This window comes from Natrix helvetica (genome assembly GCF_964273705.1).
Source record: "Natrix helvetica genome assembly, chromosome: 2".
NCBI classification, from domain to species: domain Eukaryota; kingdom Metazoa; phylum Chordata; class Lepidosauria; order Squamata; family Natricidae; genus Natrix; species Natrix helvetica.
In genome coordinates this window covers 82,849,818-82,870,190 of record NC_138552.1, presented here as the reverse complement: position 1 = coordinate 82,870,190, position 20,373 = coordinate 82,849,818, and the positions used below count along the sequence as shown (strand labels likewise).

Sequence of the window (20,373 nt, the reverse complement as noted above, 5' to 3'; positions counted from 1 at the left end):
AGTTTCATACAATCTGCAGAACAGCCCTAATTTAAAGGGTTTACCTTTGCCTGGGCAGGGAATTCTAGTCAATCTGGAAACCTGAGCTCTTAAGCCGCAGCCCTGTCTAAACTATGACCCACTAGCAATGCAGTGCTGAATCCCTCCCCATAGCCTCTTCTGAATGTTTTTATCTCTTTGCCATACTAGGAATATGTCAGGAAAGGGAGTTGGGTGAGATGCTGCAGCAAAAAGCAGAGAACTGGTTCGGAGGGAGGGGGTTGAAATGAACCTGGTTAGGGGGGGTGAAATAAAAGAGCCAGTCTTTTTCTGAACAATTAGAAGAATCCGTTTTGATTCCCCAGCTTTGCCCTGCCTACCCCCCCCCCCCCGCCCCCCTTTTCTGGGGTTTCAGGCCTTGTGGTGGAAGATGGCATCAGAACACAAACTGACAGGAATGGAGCAGAGACATTTGTTGAGAGTATCAGGCAAGTCAGATGGCACACAAAGCAAAGTGAAGGGCTGAGTAGATTTTGACAGGCAAAATGAAGCAAAGTAAAGGCTAATAACTTTTAAGTGCAAACTTAAGCAACTTGGATTGGTAAGGTAAAGGAAAAGAATTGGTTAGATTTGTAAAGCTGTTCCGAGGGATTTAGCTCCAACTTGATAGCTGTGTTCATACAGTACTCCTGCTCCTGGGTAACTATGAATCATAGAATTACACCAATTTTCCAGGGTCATAACAATGAAATGTGCACTAACTGCACTGGCTGGGTATGCATAAACACAGAAAGCTGAAATGTGGTTGGCTTTGTTTCTAGTGCCTTTCTTTCAGTCTTTTCTATAGTGGTGAATGATAACCTGCTTTGGATGGGCAGGATCCATTTGAAACTCTTAAGATTTATAGAAATAGAGCAATTTTCTTTAGTGCCCTCCAGTTAAGATGGACTCCAATTCCCTTATTTTCAGCCAATGTGGGGTGTGTGTGTAGGGTGTGTGTGTGAGAAAGACTGAGAAGGATGAGGAGCTGCAATCACACAATTCTTGGAGGGCATCAATCCCAGCAAACACAACCAGGTACACTGTTGTGTCCCACAGAGGCTGGGATATCTCCAATCTCGGGGAAGACATTTGCCTTTGAAATCTTTGCCAAGGAATCACAAACGAGACACACAAAGCCACACAATTCTCATTATTGGAAAGTAAATCCCACCGAATTGCGTGGAACAACAACACACCCTTGTAACATTTCGACTTCTACATTGGGGGGGGGGGGGTGTTGTCTCAACTGCAATTACAACAGCCGAGGTGTTCCGGCGAGAGGCCAGTTGAACGGTGGAAGCGGCTAAACGTAACGACTCCCCCCCCCCCTTTAAAACAGCGCCTTGCCTTCTCCGTTGCGGTCTCGAAATCGGCCGAAAGTTTACGAAAGGCGTTTGGAACGTCCTACTCAGCCGCCCAGCGGAGGCGGCGATTTCGGCGTCGCGCGCCTTTTGCGCTCGGACGCTTCGGAGAAGCGCGGCTTGGCTCGAGCTCGGAAGCCCGAACAGTTCGAATTCGAAGTCCGCGCGCCCCGTCGGCGAAGCGCTTCGCGTGCGGAAAGCCTGGAGCGCGCGCCGGCGGTCTCCTTCAGGGTTACCGCTCGCCCAGTTTAAGAGCCGCCTTCGCCTTTAAGCCGAGTCGCTTAAAGAAGCCACGGCGGGGCAGTTGCTGGTGGACTGGCGGCGAACGTAACCCCAATAAAACACGATGGTATTTTGTCTGAGAAGGACGCTTGGGCGGTAAAAAGAGGGGAAAAAACACCACCACAGAAGCCGGGGAAGGGGAGGGGCGGCGAACGCCCGGACCACGAGAAACGAAGAGGTGGAAAAAAAATTAAGTCTGCCTTACGGGGTGCCGAAGTTTGCTTTACTCCGCCCGCGACGTTGTTGAGTTCCCCACACTTTCGCTGGCCTGTGCCTTGGCTTCCTCCTCCTCCTCCTCCTCCTCCCTATCCCTCCTGGCTGGCTCTCTCGCTCCCTCCCTGCTTTCCCCCCTTTCTCGCTCTTTCCCTCCAGCGGCGCCTGGACGCCTTGAGCTGATAAGGAAGAAGAGAAGCGGCGGCTGCAGCGGCAACCGAGGAGCGTGCTGTTGTGTTGCGCCGCCGCCGTCAGAGAGAGGGAGAGCGGGAGAGAGAGAAAGAGAGAGCCGGCCCGGGAGGGGCGCGATTGGTGGGACTGCGAAGAGCAAGAGCCGCAAAAACCCGTCCCAAGCGCGTAACTCCCAATAATAATAAAAGTTCCCGGCGGGGTCTGTTTGAGGTGGTCCCCCCCCCCCTTCGCTTCTCCCCGGTTTTGTTTTGTTTTTGACAGCTGGGCGCAGGCGACCTCTTGTTGGCTTTTTCGGCTTTGCCCAAGGGGGGGGGGAGTTTCTCGTTCTTAACTCCCCACCTCCCCTCTCTCCCTTTCCCAGGACCAATAACGAGCTGTTCCGAGGTACAGTAGCGGTGGGAGGAGGTTAAAAAAGAGAGAGAGAAAGAGGGGGGGCGAAGGGGGGGGGAAAGCTCCGTTGTGTTCTTTGAGTTTTGGGACGACCTCGCCTCCCCCCCTCCTCTTTTCGCCCAACCTGTGGCGGGACCAGATTCAAATTTCTCGCATCTTGACCTCCCGAGGCGCTTTTGCTCACCTTCGCATCTCCCCCGCCACCCCGATCTCCTCCACCCCCACCCCACTGCTGAAGTTTTTTGGGGTGCGAAGGCCTTGGAGTCTTCGCGCGTGTGTCTGAAAATCACCTGGAGGGCTGTTGAGCGAGCCGGTTTGAAGGAAGTGGAGGAGGGGGGAGCAGTCCAAGAAAAACTGAAGGAAGGAAGGAAAGAAGGAAGGAAGAAAGGAAGGAAGGAAAGAAAGAAAGGCCGGTGCAGAGGCTGCCGCTGAGAGGAGTTCCAGAGCCCAGGGGGTGCCCTTGACAAGCAGCATGCAAACATGGTAAGAAGTTTTCCAACATCCTTTCTTTATTTCCGTAAAAAAAAAAAACCTTACTTTTTCTCCCTCTCTCCTCTTTCTTTCTCTCTTTCTCTCCCCCCCCCCCCCCAACAGCCTTGCCTGGAAGCGTGTTTCTAAAACCGTTGAAACAAACAAGCAGTCGTCAAAAATTCCTGCGGTGCAAAGACCTGCGGGGGGGGGAGAAGAGAGAGGAGGGGGGGACGGGCGGCGGGGGAGTCGACCATGCGGGCCGGCGGGAGGGGGAGAATACAGGACAGTGACATAACTTTTAAAACTTCGCCTAGCGCTTCTCGTCCCGCTCCTCCTCCCCCCCTCCCTCCCCCTCTTCGTCTCTGGTTGGGAAGGGAAGAGTTAGATGGGAGCTCGGTTTCTTTCTTTTCGACTCCTTTAAGTTTTTGCTAATCGCATCAAAGGTGAAAGAAGATCAGGGAAGAAGTGAGCGGGCGGGGCAGGGTTGGTTTTTCCCCCTTCTTCTTTTCTTCTTTTTTTATCCTAAGGCATAATAAGGGATCGCGTTAGGGAAAGAAGGAGGGAATGAAAGAAACGATCCCCTTTCTGTCCGAGATGACAGACGCGGTCTTGGGTAGCAATCCGACGGGTTTACGCGAAACCGGGCGTTGGGGGGGGGGGAGATGGGTGTGTGTGTCTGCGTGTACCTGCGGGTGTGTGTGTGTCTGCTCGCGCGCTTGGCGTGTCTGCGATCCACAGCGCCTCAGGCTTCCAAGACCAGAAGGCAAATAAGACGCTGTCCGGTCGCAACTTTTTTGGGGGGCGTGGGGCTTTTACAGTTTGCATTTCTGCGGGCAGCAATTGTTAAGGAAAACTTGACTGGAGTCCTAGGGAGAGTTTTTTTAAAAAAAAAATAGAAGTCTGCCCGCCTTGCCTGAGTGTTGTCAATTCTCAGCATTGCTGGAAAATAAACTCTGCTGGGATTAAGAAAAACGCGTGAATCGCAAAATGGCTGGTTTTATGCTGAATTCTTATCTCGTATTTTTGTTTTGTTTTGTTTCGGAAAGTTTTACGGGAGTTTAAATAAATCGGACAGCCCTTGCTGAAACTCTTGTTAGATATTAGCATATATCGGGATAAGTCTTCCCTCAGGTCCGCTCCTACAGCGGGAAACAGGTATTCCTCTGATTGGTCAATGGGCGTGCCTCATCCCTATAAAAGGGGAACCCTCCGACCACAGAGTAAGCTGGATCACTACTATTACTAATAAAGAGCTGTTAAGTCACGTCGTGTCCGCAGTCTGTCTCTCGTTGCCCAGATCTAACATTGGCGACGAAGGTGGGATTGAGAGACAGATAGGACGAAGAACGCTACTTCAAGAATCTCCGGATTTGATCCAGCCCAGGAATTCGGCAGAAATTCCGGCAGCCATCTCAGATCACCGCAGCGCGGCAAATTCAAACTGAGAAGATGGCGATGCATGCTCCCCCCGCTCCTTTCGACCCAGCAACCGACGAATGGGAAGCCTTCATGATTCGCTTCGAGTGTTTCCTCGAAGCAAATGAGTACACGGGGATCACCGATGCAAGAAAGAAAAATATCTTCCTCGGCTACTGCGGAAAGGAAGTCTTCAATACGGCCAGAGACCTCACCGCGCCTACTCCAATACAAGCAGTACCATGGGCGACGCTGAAACAAGCCTTGGAAACACATTACGCGCCAAAACCGTCCCGCCATGTCAGCCGCAAAGAGTTCAACATGAGGACTCAAAAGGCGGGAGAATCCATTAACCAATTTGTTGCAGCTCTACGAAGAATAGCAGCCCACTGTGAATACAGGGATTTGGAAGAGCATATCTTAGAGCAATTCATCTGTGGGGTAAGAGACATTTCGTTGCAAAAGAAACTGTTAGCCAACCCGAATCTAACCCTACAGTCAGCATTGAACAAAGCAAGAGCGTCGGAATCAGCGGAGAAATCAGCAGTGACCATACAACGAAGGGTCAACGAAACCCAGCCAGCACCGAGACAAACCAGAGTCCACTACGAAGACGCAAGCCCCGACTACGTGGATCCCGAGTTCGAGGACAGTCACCTAATGCAGAGCAGTCACTGGAGGCCTGGGGGGAAACCCGGATCCCGTTTGCCGCCCTGCGCAAGCTGCGGAGGGAATCACCCCAGGTCTACTTGCAGGTTCAGGAACGTTGTTTGTTCGCACTGCAACAAACTTGGGCACATCGCACGAGTGTGCCGGAGCGGAGTCCCTGCCTCACGGCAGCCACCCATGTACCGCCAACAGAAGCCCAACCCAGGGGCTTGGCGAAATCAAAAAGGGCGCCCAGAGAAAAATCCACAAGTGTTTACCCAGAGAGAAACTCCCCAAAGAGCTGAACGAGCGTATTCCCAGAGAGATTACTCACAAGAAAGTGAGCGAGCGTATCCCCAGAGAGAATTCACACAGAGAGCCGAAAGAGCGTTCTACCAAGACGCTCAACGAGAGTATTTTCAGGATATAGACGATGAGATAGAGTTGACCCAGAGAGAGGAGTTGCGAACGTATCTCACCACGATACATCAGGTCCGCCCTAAGCGGCCCAAAAGGCTGAAAGTCACAGTCCTCTTGGAGGGCTCACCCTGCGAGCTGGAGGTTGACACAGGATCAACCCTGACGATCATTTCATGGGCATCCATGAAACAGGCCATTCCCAGCCTCAGAAAGAGCCAACTGCGCGCTCCTGACGTCCTGCTACGAGACTACCAGGGGAACCAAGTCCCCATCGTGGGCCAAGGCACATTCCACATCCAGTTTAAGGACATCGAAGCCCAGCTGCCCGTGACCATCTCCAGCGCGCCATTGCAGAACCTCCTGGGGCTTGATTGGTTTGAAGCCCTGGGATTAGAAGTCACCGGAATCAACGCCGTGAGAAACAGCAGCGCTGAAAAGATCTTTAAGGAGTTCGAGGATGTGTTCAGCTCCGGTCTTGGTAAGTATGTGGGCAAACCAATATCGTTCAATTTAGATCCAAATGTGGCGCCAATCCGGCTTAAACCGAGACGAGTGCCTTTTGCACTCCGCCCAAAAATAGATAAAGAGATAGATAAGTTAGTGGAACAAGGAATCCTGGAGCCGGTAGATCACGCGCGTTGGGAGACACCTATCGTGACCCCAGTTAAGTCAGACGGATCAGTCCGCTTGTGCGCAGACTATAAATGCACAATTAATGTCGCGCTACAACAGAGCGCATATCCGGTGCCCGTAGTACAGCACCTATTGCACTCATTGGGGCCAGGAAAAGTTTTCGCTAAATTAGATATGGCACAAGCTTACCAGCAACTGCCAGTAGATAGCGCCACAGCGGAGGCCCAGACTATAGTGACGCACAGAGGAGCGTTTAAATGCAACCGGCTACAATTCGGCGTAAGTATTGCTCCAGGATTGTTCCAGAGCGTCATGGAACGACTGTTGCAAGGGATACCGGGAGTCGTCCCATATTTTGACGATATCTTGGTGTCCGCTGCAAACGAGGAGCAACTAAACAAAAGAGTCAGATCGGTTTTGGCCAGAATCAGAGAGAAGGGTCTCCGCCTGAAAAAAGAAAAATGCCAAATTAACGTGCCTAGCGTAGAATTCCTGGGTTATAGAATTGATGGTCAGGGAATTCACCCCACTGAAAAGAAAATTAAGGCGATCCAGGACGCCCCCACACCACGAAATCAAACCGAGTTGCAGGCCTTCCTCGGACTACTTAATTTCTACAGCGTTTTTCTGAGACAGAAGGCGACCGTTGCTGAGCCACTACACCGTCTACTCCAGAGGAACGCACCATGGAGATGGGGACGAGCAGAAGCTGCAGCATTCGCCGGGGTAAAGCGCCTGCTCACCACTGACTCACTACTTGTACAATACAGTCAGACCCTCCCGCTGGTATTGACCTGCGACGCATCGCCGTTCGGGGTTGGAGCAGTCCTCAGCCACAGGATGCCCGACGGGAAAGAAGCACCCATTGCTTTCTACTCCAGAACTCTTTCATCGGCCGAAAGGAACTACAGCCAAATGGACAGAGAAGCATTGGCTGCCGTTGCAGGTGTGAAACGTTTCCATGAATACCTCTACGGCCGCGATTTTGAACTCATTACTGATCACAAACCGCTGTTAGGACTTTTGGCGGGAAATCGCCCCACTCCGGTCTCCCTTTCTCCACGTATGACCAGGTGGACTGTTTTCCTGGCTGCGTACTCTTACAAGTTAATTCATCGACCGGGCTCCACTCTAGGGCACGCAGATGCGCTCAGCCGTTGCCCATTACCAGACATTTTGCCAGACCCCACTCCAGAAGTACCGGTATTGCTCATTGACTGTTTGGATTCGGGACCGGTTTCTTCTTACGACGTTGCAAGGTTCTCCTCGAAGGACAATTTAATAAAACAAGTGCAAACTTGGGTATGGAGGGGGTGGCCAAAGGGAAATGTGGGCCCGGAATTCAAAATGTTTTGGTCTAAACGGGACGAACTCTCCGTGTTACAGGGATGTTTGTTGTGGGGGGATCGAGTTGTTATTCCTTTTGCGCTACGAAAAAAGGTATTGAATGCTTTACATATGGGGCATCCGGGGATCGTGAGAATGAAAGCGTTAGCGAGAAGTTATGTGTGGTGGCCCAATATGGACAAAGAAATAGAGGAGTGGGTGGCCACTTGCGATCCATGCCAGGAGTCGAGACCAGCACCCCCGGAAGCGCCCGCCACAGAATGGGAGAAACCCAAGGCACCCTGGTCACGCATTCATATTGATTTTGCAGGGCCATTCCAGGGTCAAACCTTCCTCATAGTTGTAGATGCTTATTCTAAATGGTTGGATGTAGTCCTAATGACATCAACCACGGCAGAGGCAGTTATAAAGGTTCTTAGGCGGCTTTTCGCCACCCATGGTCTACCAGATCTGTTAGTATCGGACAACGGGCCCCAATTCACGGCCATGCAGTTCGAAACATTTTTAGCAGGGTTGGGAATCAGACACGCCCTCATCGCGCCATTCCATCCAGCGTCCAATGGTCAGGCAGAAAGAATGGTGCGGTTCGCGAAAGAGGCCCTCGCCAGGATGGGCCCGGGGGATTGGCAAACACGCATTGACCATTACCTCCTCATTCAACACATTACCCCGAGCGCAACGACGGGTAGAAGCCCCGCTGAACTACTAATGGGTCGCCGCCTACGATCTCACCTGGACAGGCTCCACCCGAATTATTCTACCTCGGCTCCCCCAGACTCTACAAGTAAGGTCAGATCTTTTAGAGAAGGAGACACTGTTTATGCTCAAAATTACACAGGGGGGACATTGTGGATACCGGCAAGGGTCATTGGCATCATGGGCCCTCGATCGTATTTGTTAGAGCTTGAAGATGGGCGGAATTGGAGAAGGCACATCGATCAGCTTCGAGGTCGCCTAGCACACTCCAACTTAAGGGATGAGGGCGAAAGTTTCCTGTCCACAGAAAGACAACCGCAGGGAAACTTCATCCCAGGAAACGACGACACCGGCGAGCTAAGCGGGGGACAGGACATCACGCACGCAGCTGAGCAACCCCCCGTCATCACAGCCGCTGAGCAAACCCCCGTCATCGCAGCCGAACAAGATACCAGGGAAAAGAGCATCGAAAACGCAAGACCTCCAGAAACAGAAAAAGCACCCGATCCTGCAACTACTTCAACCCAACAGGAAACCAATCCTGCAAGTACTTCAACACAACCTGAACTCCGACGTTCCTCCCGAGCAAGACAAACACCCACCTACCTAAAGGACTATGTCACCTACCGCAACGTCCCATCTAGGAGGGGAGGGGTGTTAGATATTAGCATATATCGGGATAAGTCTTCCCTCAGGTCCGCTCCTACAGCGGGAAACAGGTATTCCTCTGATTGGTCAATGGGCGTGCCTCATCCCTATAAAAGGGGAACCCTCCGACCACAGAGTAAGCTGGATCACTACTATTACTAATAAAGAGCTGTTAAGTCACGTCGTGTCCGCAGTCTGTCTCTCGTTGCCCAGATCTAACAACTCTTTTTGCCTGGGTTGTGTAACTTGACTTCTAACAACTGACCCCATTTAAAGGAATGGAAAGAAATGTTTTTATGCTTGTAGTTTTTTTTAAAAAAAACCAGTAGCTCAGCTCATCGGAAAGTATTTCTTTTAAAAAATGGGCTTTTTAATATAGGAATCAAAGTGGATAGATTCGTCCTGGATCCCTGCCTTCTATTTTAAGCATGTTTTAAATTTTTGAGTGCTTTGCTGTGTGGCTGTCTCACTTTGGGACGGGATGCTCTAGTTCTCAGTGTGTAACTAGAATGTATGTAGTGAAAAATCATCTCCTCCCCACTTCCATATAGTGATGTTTTGTTCTCCTGATTAAAACACATATTGGAAGATAGGAAATCTGTCAAAAGCAGGAAAAGAGGCCACATACGTGGTTAAAGAAAGCATCATATGCTCAAACTATGATTGTAATAAAACTGGCAGAACATAAAGTGGGTTTGAAAGCAGGCTGCAGTTTATGATGCTTCCCGTTTACTCTTAGAGTCAAGATGTTGTAAATTGATGCACAACGGACATCATGTAATAATAATCTAAGAAGACTCAAGGATTAAAATGACTTAAATTTGGATGAATATTCATGCCTCACTAGTAGTGGAAACAGCTTGAAGCTTTAAAGTCAGATGAAAACACTACAACCCCTGTCTTAAATCTTGCATATGTTTCTCTTATGTGGGAGACAAAACTTTAGAGACAAGAATGGGTTTGGATTCATTTTTGCTGCGATCTAAGTCTTTTGCCATACATATTATTTCATTATGGCCTGGAATTGTTATTAAAAATGATTTTTTTTCACATTTAAAAATGAGAAAGGAAGTTTAATGTTTGTTTACTCGATCTTTAGCAAACTCATAAGTTATAGGTGTTTTACAAATTAATATATATGTGCTTGAATAATAGATACGTATAAATATACTAGATAAGTATAAATAGAATTGTAACTGTTATAATAGCTTTAGTCTTTCCTTGAACACGCTAGAAACTTTAGTTTGAAATGTACGTAAGAGCTTCTGCTCTGTTACAGTTTCTTTAAAAAATTATCTTGAGTATTCAGTTCTAACTATGTATGAGTGTAGCTACATACAAAGGTTTTTTAGTTTTATGAAGCTTCCAGTTTAAATGATTAAAAAAAAACTTTACAAGCTGCATGTTAAAAGGAATTCATTTCAACAGGTCTGCATACACACTGTGAGTGAGCATTTAGTATTAATACACCACCAGATAAGCTGCTTTAATAGGTTTTTACACACACTTGAAATGCGATAAAGATCTCTTTCAAATATTTTGGAAACAGTTACTTTAAACATTACCATTTATAAGAAATGTAGTATGAACATATGTAGTTTCTTCTCTTTCAAATATTGTAGAGCATGTTCTGGGTGTATATTTAATAGGCTGGTTAGCCCGTTGTATGAAGCCAAGCTAAAGCAGACTTTATTTTTGCTAACCCAATGATTAAACGGTGAACCTTTGAGGTTCATTTTTTTTAATTTCCCACTTTTATGTAATATTTTATTCTAATCTTGCTTGCTGTCAGGGATGTTTCAGGAATTCTGAAATTGCCACAGTTCAAGAATGCCAGTTTGCATTCCATGAGTGTCATTTGATAACTTTTATCTATACAGCCTCAAGACTGGCCCAGACCTTCTCTCTGCATCTTGCCAGGTCTCCAATCACTGCTGAACTGTCTTTCTTTTTTCTTTTCTCCTTTCTCCTCCAGAAATCTGCCTGACTTTGGCCAAGCAAAAAAAAAAGATAAGAAAGGTGTGTGGGAGGAGGACATGTTTTAGATAAAGTTTCCAGCAATGGAATAGGATTCACTTGGATTTAAGAGCCTTAGTACAGCAGTGAGGAGCTATGTGGTTCAATGGACTCATGATTGATAACCCAAAATGTTGGGTCAATGTTTATGAACAGTTAGGTTTGTCCTACTGTAAACTTCATGCTGACACAACAACATCTTGTTTGAACTTTTCCAATAAGTTGATCTACCTTACTTCCCTCCCTCCCTACTTAACTTACTCTTTCATATTTATCCATATGTCCCAGTAGTTAACAGTGAAAATTAAACAGTGGTCAAAGAAACTTATTCACCCAGGAACCTCACGATCTTTCCAAAAGGGAATTAAGGCAGGGTACACTTGTATTGTTCATGGTGTTTAATGCTTTAAGACTCTCAGAATCATGGACTTTAAAAGTTTGCTTTTGTTTTATATATAAAGATTCTAAAGACTCTGTTTTTCTCTAGAACATCCCTTAGAGCTGCTCAAAGACAATGAGACAATTTAGCAGTGAAAGGTATAAGCTTCCTTTGGTATTTCACAGCCGAACTTGCTTGTTAGAAATGATTTGCTGATCTATAATGAGCCTTTTACAGTTCTAGTAAGACATGCTAAAATATCAATTGTGCATGCCAGTTACATTATTTATAGCTTGCTAAATAATTGTAATTCCATTGTATCCAGTACTTGAATGCATAAGAGATTCACCAAGAAAAAACATTCATTGGAGATATTCTGGGTGAATACTATTTTTGTGAGATAAGTGAGAAAAATACTATTGGCATTTCTAGCTTTCTGTTAAAAAGAAAAGCAAAATTCTCTCTGCAGACTTCTGAATCAAACAACTCTGAATGTGTTTATATACTCATTGTTTATATGACAATCCTGTTCCAGGTATGCGTGTCTTGTTTTTGCTACCATTTGTAAGTATTTGCCAATATCAGTTTTTGAAGTGTATACCATTTCGTTTCACTATGTAGAAGAATGCAGTCCAATGGATTGAAAGTGTTTTAGTGGACTTTTTTAAAAAGCAAAATAATATTTACTTATTTTTAAGTTACAGCAGATGTTTCCATTTATCACCCACATCTCTTCAAACTTTGGCTCTGGAAAATTGCTGAGTTAAAATGAACACTTACATATAGGGAAAAATAGTGTCTCATCATTGTCTCTCTCTCTCTCCCCCCCCCCCCTCTCTCTGTTACATAAAATAATAACACTACATATGTAAAAATTGATGTGCTGATATTCTTTCCAGTAGATTAGAAGAAACATTTTTTTAAAAAAAAAATAGCTACAACGCTGCTACTCAGTAATTAGCATTTTAATTTTTCTGGGTGATGGTATAATTATTTGAAGCTTTCATTGCATTTACAAAGTGTTTTGATTCTAATAAGACAATTCTTAGTTTTAAAAGTGGATTTCCCCTCCATATCTTCCAGGGACAATTTTTTTCATTTATAATCTTCAGAGTACGCATCTTCGTAATATTACTTTCCTGATGTGATTTTTTTTTAAAAAATGTTGTAATAAGTTATAATCCGCTTATGATAATCAAGGTACTTATTATTTTTTTAAGAAGCTACCTTATTGGTGTTCTTGTTAAATAGAGAAGGCCTGGGAATGGGAATTCTGAGAGCCACTGTCCAACACATCTGGATTGAGGAAGGCTGAGGTGGACTATAGACAGACTGTACAAACAATCTACATCCATTGGTGAAACTATTGCTTAGTTCAATGAACATTCTGTTGAAATTTTTGTTATTCCTAACCCAGAGAGTACTATACCCAGTGTCCTTTCCATATGAAAGTTGGAAGATATTTTCTAGGAAAATTTTACTGAATCTATTTAGCAGGAAAAATGATTGTCAGCTTCTCTGCCTAGCAGGCACAGATGGAATGGCCCTAAATGGGTCAGGTTAAGGACCTTGAAGAGCTGGATTTGGATATATAACATTCATTCCATCCAATGGCCCAAATCAGGTATTCAAGTCATGGAAATGTTACTGTTAGTGGGAATGGAAGTTCTGAATAGAAAATTTGGGGCCAGTCTAAAATGCCTGGGAAACTATCGACTGTCTGCTTCCTTGGTCTTGCACCTTGACCTCCTTTAAAAGTGTTTTCCTCATCCTGCTGAAAGTGATAGAATAGGATGAGTTAAGTCCCATTGACTAAAATAAGATGGGCAGCTACAATGTTTTTACTGTGCAGGTCACATATATTTTCAGAACACTTCTTTGCTGCACTGTGTTCATGGTTTTTCTAAGACTATCAGGGTTGTATTTGCTAATTCAAGGATTTTGTTTGTTATTTCAAAAAAAAAAACCTGCTTTCAGAGCAGAACCTTCCCAAAGTAGTTTGAATAAGTACAAATATATGGTGTGTTGAAGAGGAATAAAACCATAGTTTAAATTAAAAAATTAAAGGCACAGCAACGTTAATGTTACAATAATTAGTACAGATGATTAATAAATTTAAAATAATAACATTCCAAATGTATTTAAAGACCAGCCAAAAGACTGGAGATACTGCTTAAAAGGCCACAGTTTCTCATGCTCAAGATTCAACACATCTTAATGGCATTCTTGTGAGCAACTGATTTAAGGATTTACCAGTAGTTTCAGCCGTGCCTGCAAGTTGGTATAATGTGATGGGATTCACCCATTGTACTAAGTGACTGGGTAAAAATGTTTGAATTGGACATATTAGTACATCCTGTGAGATGCTAGTCAGCTTAATTTTTCCAGCTATATGATAATGGAGTTGTAGATTTTTTTAAAAAAACTATATTTTCTTTCTTTAACTATAATTGATTTATATAAGCAGATAAAGATCTAGGCTAGTCTTCTCCTAATATCAAGAGGTTTTCTTCCCTTGCTATTTCTTTCAATAATATAAATTCCAGCAGCTGAGCATAACTTCATGCAACGAAAAAGTACCTTATCCCAAAATTACATACATACATGCATACATAGCATCAAGCCTTTTTTTTTAAAAAAAAAGATCAAGGATACAATCCAGAAAATAAATTTACTTTGGAACAAATTGTATTGTAATCATTAGGTTTGTAAAGTATATGCTGTATATAAACATATAATAAAATTGCAAGGAGCATACTAAGAAACCATATTGATATGAGTGTGAACAGTTACTTCTGAATATAACATAAATGGAATATAAAATTCCATTTTTTATAAATGAATCATGATAAATACAGGAAAGTCCTCAATTTACAACAGTTCATTTAGTGACTATTCGAAGTTACAATAGCACTGAAAAAAGTGACTTATGACCATTTTTCATACGTATGACTGTTGCAGCCTCCCCATGGTCATGTGATTTACATTCGGATGCTTGACAACTGGTTCATATTTATGACCGTTGCAGACTCACGGGGTCATGTGATCCCCTTTTGCAACATTCTGACAAAAGTCAATGGGGAAGTCAGATTCACTTATCAATGGTTACTAATTTAACAACTTCAGAGATTCACTTAACAAATGTCGCAAGAAAAGTTATAAAATGGGTCAAAACTCACTTAACAAATTTCTCACTTAGCAATATAAATTCTGGGCTCAATTGTGGTCATAGGTCGAGGAGCAATAGATGTGCTTTGATATTCTGATTTTCCCTTGATCCTTCCTTTTCACACCTTATTCTCGATTGTTATTCAGCAATAAATGTCCTTCAATCACATATTTTTCTACCAATTAAAGAATTTTATTTGTGTTTCTATGCCTTATTTCAGACAACTATAACATTTTGATATTTTTGTGAGAATCATAAAGAGAATCACAATAATAAAGCTTAAAATGCACAAAGGGTTTGAGAAAAAGATTTAGTTAAAAAAGGGTTTGTTGAATCATTTAATTATTTTTAATATCCCATTTGCATTTCGAGTACTGCAACGTTGTGCATTTATATCAGTGATATTAATAGTTCTAGTAACATGAAATGCAAATGAAATCTTGTATGGATTATAACATCTCCTTGATTCTAAAACAAATATGTACTGTATGTGGTGTTAAGAGTCACTTCAGTATCAGCTGGAATATGAGCAAGCCACAGTTACAGTGGGGTTGTAATTGTCATGCAGGCCGATTGTCCTGAAAGTTGTGCTTCCTCTGTCTTTAGTAGCTGCTTTATAACATTCAGTACAAAGATGTAACAGCACACTCAGAAAACATTTTTCCCCTTTTTGTGACCTTACATTTGCCAAAGTGCCTCATGCTGGAATTCCTTTTCAATATCTTTTTTTTTTCCAGAGCCAGACATGCATCCAGACACAAAAGGCTCTGTGTATAGCAAGCTGTTTTAAATATTGTGACTTGCTGATGTGCTGTCCTTTCTCTGCTTGAGCCAAAGATCTCTGCTCAGTGTCTGTAGATTACCAAGGCCCTTCTTCATTGTATCTGTCAGCTATTCCTATTCATTTAACCTTTCATTAGTCTTTGTGCAGCTCCACTGTCTGAAAAGGCACTGCAGAGCCTAAAGGCCTACTGTCACAGTTATTAGATTTCTTGGTTACATCCCAGCAACCATAATGGAGTCAGAGTCAACATTATTGTCACGGATGCTGCTGTCCTGGGGTGCAACTCCTCTGTGTATGTCAAGGACATGTGCCACATGTTGATAATGTGTCCCAGGGATAAATGCACAACATGAGGGATAGGCCCATCCTGGACGTAATGAGCTTTGTGGAAGTCACAGTGTAGATAAACAGCTGAGAAGGAATTCTACTTAAGAAGCCAAAAGAGAAAAAGTGAATTAAGTGTTGCCAAAGTTTGCCTGTGAGCTAGTTGTCAATCATGTTACTTTCATTTTAAGTTTCTATTACAAGCACAAAACAAAAAATGCTACCTGCATCTGATGAAAACATTGATTTAAAATAATAGCAATGAAAGAAACCCGGCAAGATTGGAATATATTTCTTACAATCCTTCAGAAGATATATTGCCAAGTATTGGAACAATGCATTTCATATTAGAAACATGGATACAATTGTTAATTTGCTCTAAACAATGAAATTGTTCTTTGAAAAGGATGGGTTATATGAACTATTTGTGAGATTTTTTTTTAATTTCAGAAGTTAGTTCTAAACCACCCTCACCAAAACTAGCTGGCACTAAGATATATTCTCCCAATGTATTCTCATTTTGTAGCATATAATACAGGTAGTCCTCGACTTATGACCACAATTGAGCCCCAAATTTCTGTTGTTAAGTGAAACATTTTAAAGTGAGTTTTGTCCTATTTTACAACCTTTCTTGCCCTAGTTGTTAAGTGAATCACTGCAGTTGTTAAGATAGTAACTCAGTTGTTAAAGTGAATCTGGCTTTCTCATTGACTTTGCTTGCCAGAAGGTTGCAAAAGCGGATCATATGACCCTGGGATACTGCAATTGACAATTGCCAAGCATCTGAGTTTTGATCACTTGACCATGGGAATGCTGCAATGGTCATGTGAAAAACTGACGTCACTTTTTTCAGTGCCACTGTAACTTTGAATAGTCACTAAATGAACTGTTGTAATACTACCTGCATTTATGCCTTTGAACTGAAATGATTGGCGATAGATTATTCACATACCAAGAAAACAGAATAGCTGTCTTGCTAGATCAGTTCATGGGTTTATCTAATACAAAATATTGTGTATGTCTGTGGTTAAACATGTGCTCTGAAGATAATAGTTTTAATTCAGTGAGATATTAAAAGACATGTTCCCACTGAACCTGAATATTCCTTATTTAATAACACTGAATATAACAGTCCTTCATGAATGTACCTCAAGTTGTTTAAATGGTTTGTCATTATTATGATAAGCATAATCGTATCTAATATAAATTATGTGAGATACAGAAAATCTGTATATACATAATTGTATATGCCTCTTGTCTTCACATGTCTGTCCCTAACATCATTGGTATGGTGAAAAGTCTCACACTCATAACTTGTTGGTCTGCTTGTTCACTGTTTCCTGCAGATTTGAATTTTGCTATATAGAATTCTCATCTATTACAGATAATATTAGAAAATTATGTTATCAGCTTTACATACCGCCTTATTAATGAAAGATTTTTAAAGTAATTATAGAGGAAATTCAAAGCATATATAATAGAAACAAACTTGAATTTCTGTTATATATCAGATTACCAAAAGATTGAATACTTAAGACAGTATTGAATTCTAAATATAGCCTACCCAAGCACAAAATGAAATATTATTAACAAAGAAATAATATAGTTGGTAAGTTTATGATGTAGATGACATTTTATATTCAGAAATTCATATTGCTGGATGAAACAATTTTGGGTTCTTATGCCTTATTATTTCAGGTGCCTTAAATAGTTGTGAGTTTATAGAAAGCAAAGGTTGTAATGAAAGAAGATACTGTGTTCCAAACAACCTTCTGTGCCTAAGAAGGTAAAAACGGCAATTTAACAACAAAACAGAATCAGTGTAGCCAGATTTGTTGGGTAATTTCAAACAAAGAAAAGTCTGCTCTATTAATATCTACTTAAGTACCTCGTTTAGTAAGTTGTGCATAAAAATAAGAACAGGCCTTTATGCATAACAAAAAATAAATCCAAAGTTGAATGAAAGCACACATAACACCATGAAGACTATATTATCCATAGATGATGTGCCATTCTCTCCCCCTACCCATTTCCAAATTCAGAGATAACAATGCCTATTGGAGCAAAACTGCAGCAAGGTATTTTTTTTTAAAGGCAGAGACTCTATAGCAAAGAGAATCCCAACACAGTTAATTATTATATTAATAATGAATTAAAAAATCAGGGAATAAGTGACAGTAAAGCAAATTTGGAAGATTTAATTAACGGTGATGTTGAACCAAGAAAAAATAGTTATTTTCTTGGAAGTTGATAATATCATATTTATAATGAATACATGTCTATACGTATTGCTGTTTAACTAATTACTTTTTTAGTTAAACTGTTACTGACTTAACCGCACTGAATTATAAGGCGTTGTGCCAGTTTCATTAAACAAGTTTTGTTATTTATCCATACAATCAAACTACATTTGTATCTCATGTGTAGACTTTTAAAACGTGTCAGCATTACAAATGTTTAGATAAAGACGTTTTGATGACTCATACAATGCAACCAAATTATTGCTGTGGTGATTATTTATAGTGCTGTTTTGTCATCATGATTATCCCTCTTTGTTCAAAGGCTAAAGAGATGATTGCATTTTTAAAGATGAATGTTTACATATTATTTGAAAGTTTCCTTATTGAAAACAGCACTAATGATCTAGAAAGAATCTGAAATAAAATACATTGGCAGCTCCTGAAACTTCAGGTTATCATATAATTTAGGGTTTAATATCATTTCTGAAGTGTTGCGATAATTACCAACCTGTCCCGTGGCTGCTGAAAGGAAGTCTCAGGCTGCAGTCTTCAGCATGATGATGATATCTCTGGAACTTTAGGAAAGAGTTGATATGCTTCAGTTTACATTTTTTTGGAGATAAAAATCACAGTGGCTGAGAAGAGCTGTTGGTTATTATTTTTCATACCTGCCTGAGGAAAAGTTAGGGCGTTTCTCACTTTCTCTCCCTCCTGAATTTTCAGGGTAAACTTAGATTCCTGTTTTCATCATGTGGGCAACCTTTTATATGTGGTAACATCTGAAGATATTATGTTTCTTGAAAATACACAGTGTATTAGCCCAGGTCATCTTATTTCCGGATGAGGAAAACGGTTTCAGTTGATACTGTGACAGTCCATTTGTTAATTTTCTCTCAGAAATATTCTTACTTTTTTCCCCAGTAGGTGACATCTCCCTTAGTTGTGCATGTCATAGTGGCTTGGATACATCCATGTGTTTTTCTTGGTTAACAGAATAGATGTATTTGGACATTGCTTTGTTTCAGGATGTTTTTTCAGTGTTTCAGAATGCCAGTAGCCTTGGTGTACTCAAGTATTAATTAATCCAATGACTTAGTTTCGGAATTGAAATGTTGTGCAAATGGTGCCATCTAATACTATATAGCAAGGACGTGGTGGCTCAGTGGCTAAGACGCTAAGCTTGTTGATTGAAAGGTCAGCAGTTCTGTGGTTTGAATCCCTAGCGCCACATAACGGAGTGAGCTCCCGTTACTTGTCCCAGCATTTGCCAACCTAGCAGTTCGAAAGCACGTAAAAAATGCAAATAAAAAAATAGGGACCACTTTGGTGGGAAGGTAACAGCGTTTTGTGTGCCTTCGACATTTAGTCATGCCAGCCACATGACCACGGAGACGTCTTCGGACAGCGCTGGCTCTTCGGCTTTGAAATGGAGATGAGCACCACCCCTAGAGTCGGGAATGACTAGCACATATGTGCGAGGGTAACCTTTACCTTTAATACTATGTAATCACTTGCATGACCACAAACTTCCAATTCTACTCTGGTCATAAATGACAGAATATACACGTATTCATATACACATGTTCATATACACATATTCATTAATTTTATCAGTCAACATGTAATAATTGTGAGCTGATTGTATAAATAAAACAATATGTTTGAAATAACATAAGTATGTGTGTGTGTGTGCATATGTATGTGTCATAAGTAGGATCTAAAAATTGGAAATGTCATTTTGGGTTCTGTCAGTCATAATGGCAATAATTTCCTGCTGCTATGAACATTTTCAGAATCCGGAGCTTTCTGATACACGGATTTACCATTTCTCAAGGTTTCATTCCAATTGATTATTTGGGAGCTCTGCTGCCAAGTATCCCAGTGGTTTATCACATTCCTTTCTGAACACAGGCCCTTTTCTAATTGTCATGATATCTGTAGGTAGCTTTGCTATCTGAAATAGTTGTATAAATTACTATTTTTGTAAATACTACAGACTCCTTGATTCTGCAAGGCAATTGTATGTCCTCACAGAAGACAAATAGCTTTATCCCTTTAGAGCAGGGGTGTCAAACTCAAGGGCTGGGGACCATATCCAGTCTACGGGGTACTTAGATCTGGCCTGCGGGGCCACCCTGGAAACAGCTAAGGACCAGCCTGTGGTGCTTCTGCCAGTGAAAATGGAGCTCGTGAGCTCGTTTTTGCTGGCAGAGGGCTCAAGCCGCCACAGGGACCCCCAACACGAGTGACATCGATGTAGCCATGCTCACCCCAACCCAGCCTCCCGAGTTCAAACACAACCCAGATGCAGTCCTCAATGAAATCGAGTTTGACACCCTTGCTTTAGAGTATTATGGGTTAGTACTCAGAGATGAGCAATTAAGAATTTTGAAATATAAATAATAAAAATAAATAAAGAGTAGCTTACTAGTTCACTTCACTTGGCATGGAGATAGCCTAGTTTGAACTGAAATATTGTTATCAACCCACATACAGCAGATCTGTTTGGGAGGCTGTTTTGCTATGCTAAGTACTTGGCAACTATTCTCTGCCTGATTCATAGGAAAGAGTTTACCCTTGCCCATATAATATATTACCACCTCATTATTAGGAGATAGATGTTAGAAGAAACAAAAATGGTCTCTCGCATTCTTTTGCACTCCCCTTTCTATATGGTATAGTGAACTGACCTAGAAGCTACTCTTATTACATTTCTAATAGCA

At 42.4% G+C, this 20,373-nt stretch overlaps 1 protein-coding gene and 1 long non-coding RNA gene across 3 annotated transcripts in view; one reads left to right on the top strand and one right to left on the bottom strand.

Annotated features, from left to right (window-relative positions):
- The window catches only part of LOC309385604, a 28,514-nt gene extending 26,545 nt beyond the window's left edge, over window positions 1–1,969 (bottom strand). Inside the window, exon 1 of the long non-coding RNA XR_014174261.1 lies at window positions 1,870–1,969. This is a non-coding gene — a long non-coding RNA (uncharacterized lncRNA). The remainder of the gene's footprint in view (window positions 1–1,869) is intronic.
- Window positions 1,970–2,025: 56 nt separating this feature from the next.
- Window positions 2,026–20,373, top strand: part of BNC2 (basonuclin zinc finger protein 2) — a 444,437-nt gene continuing 426,089 nt past the window's right edge. The window contains exon 1 of one of the 2 annotated variants that reach the window (XM_081940177.1): window positions 2,026–2,942. In XM_081940177.1, coding sequence (XP_081796303.1) covers window positions 2,940–2,942 — 3 coding nt within the window. In that variant the 5' untranslated portion in view covers window positions 2,026–2,939. The remainder of the gene's footprint in view (window positions 2,943–20,373) is intronic. The other variant, XM_081940176.1, reaches the window with a different exon arrangement.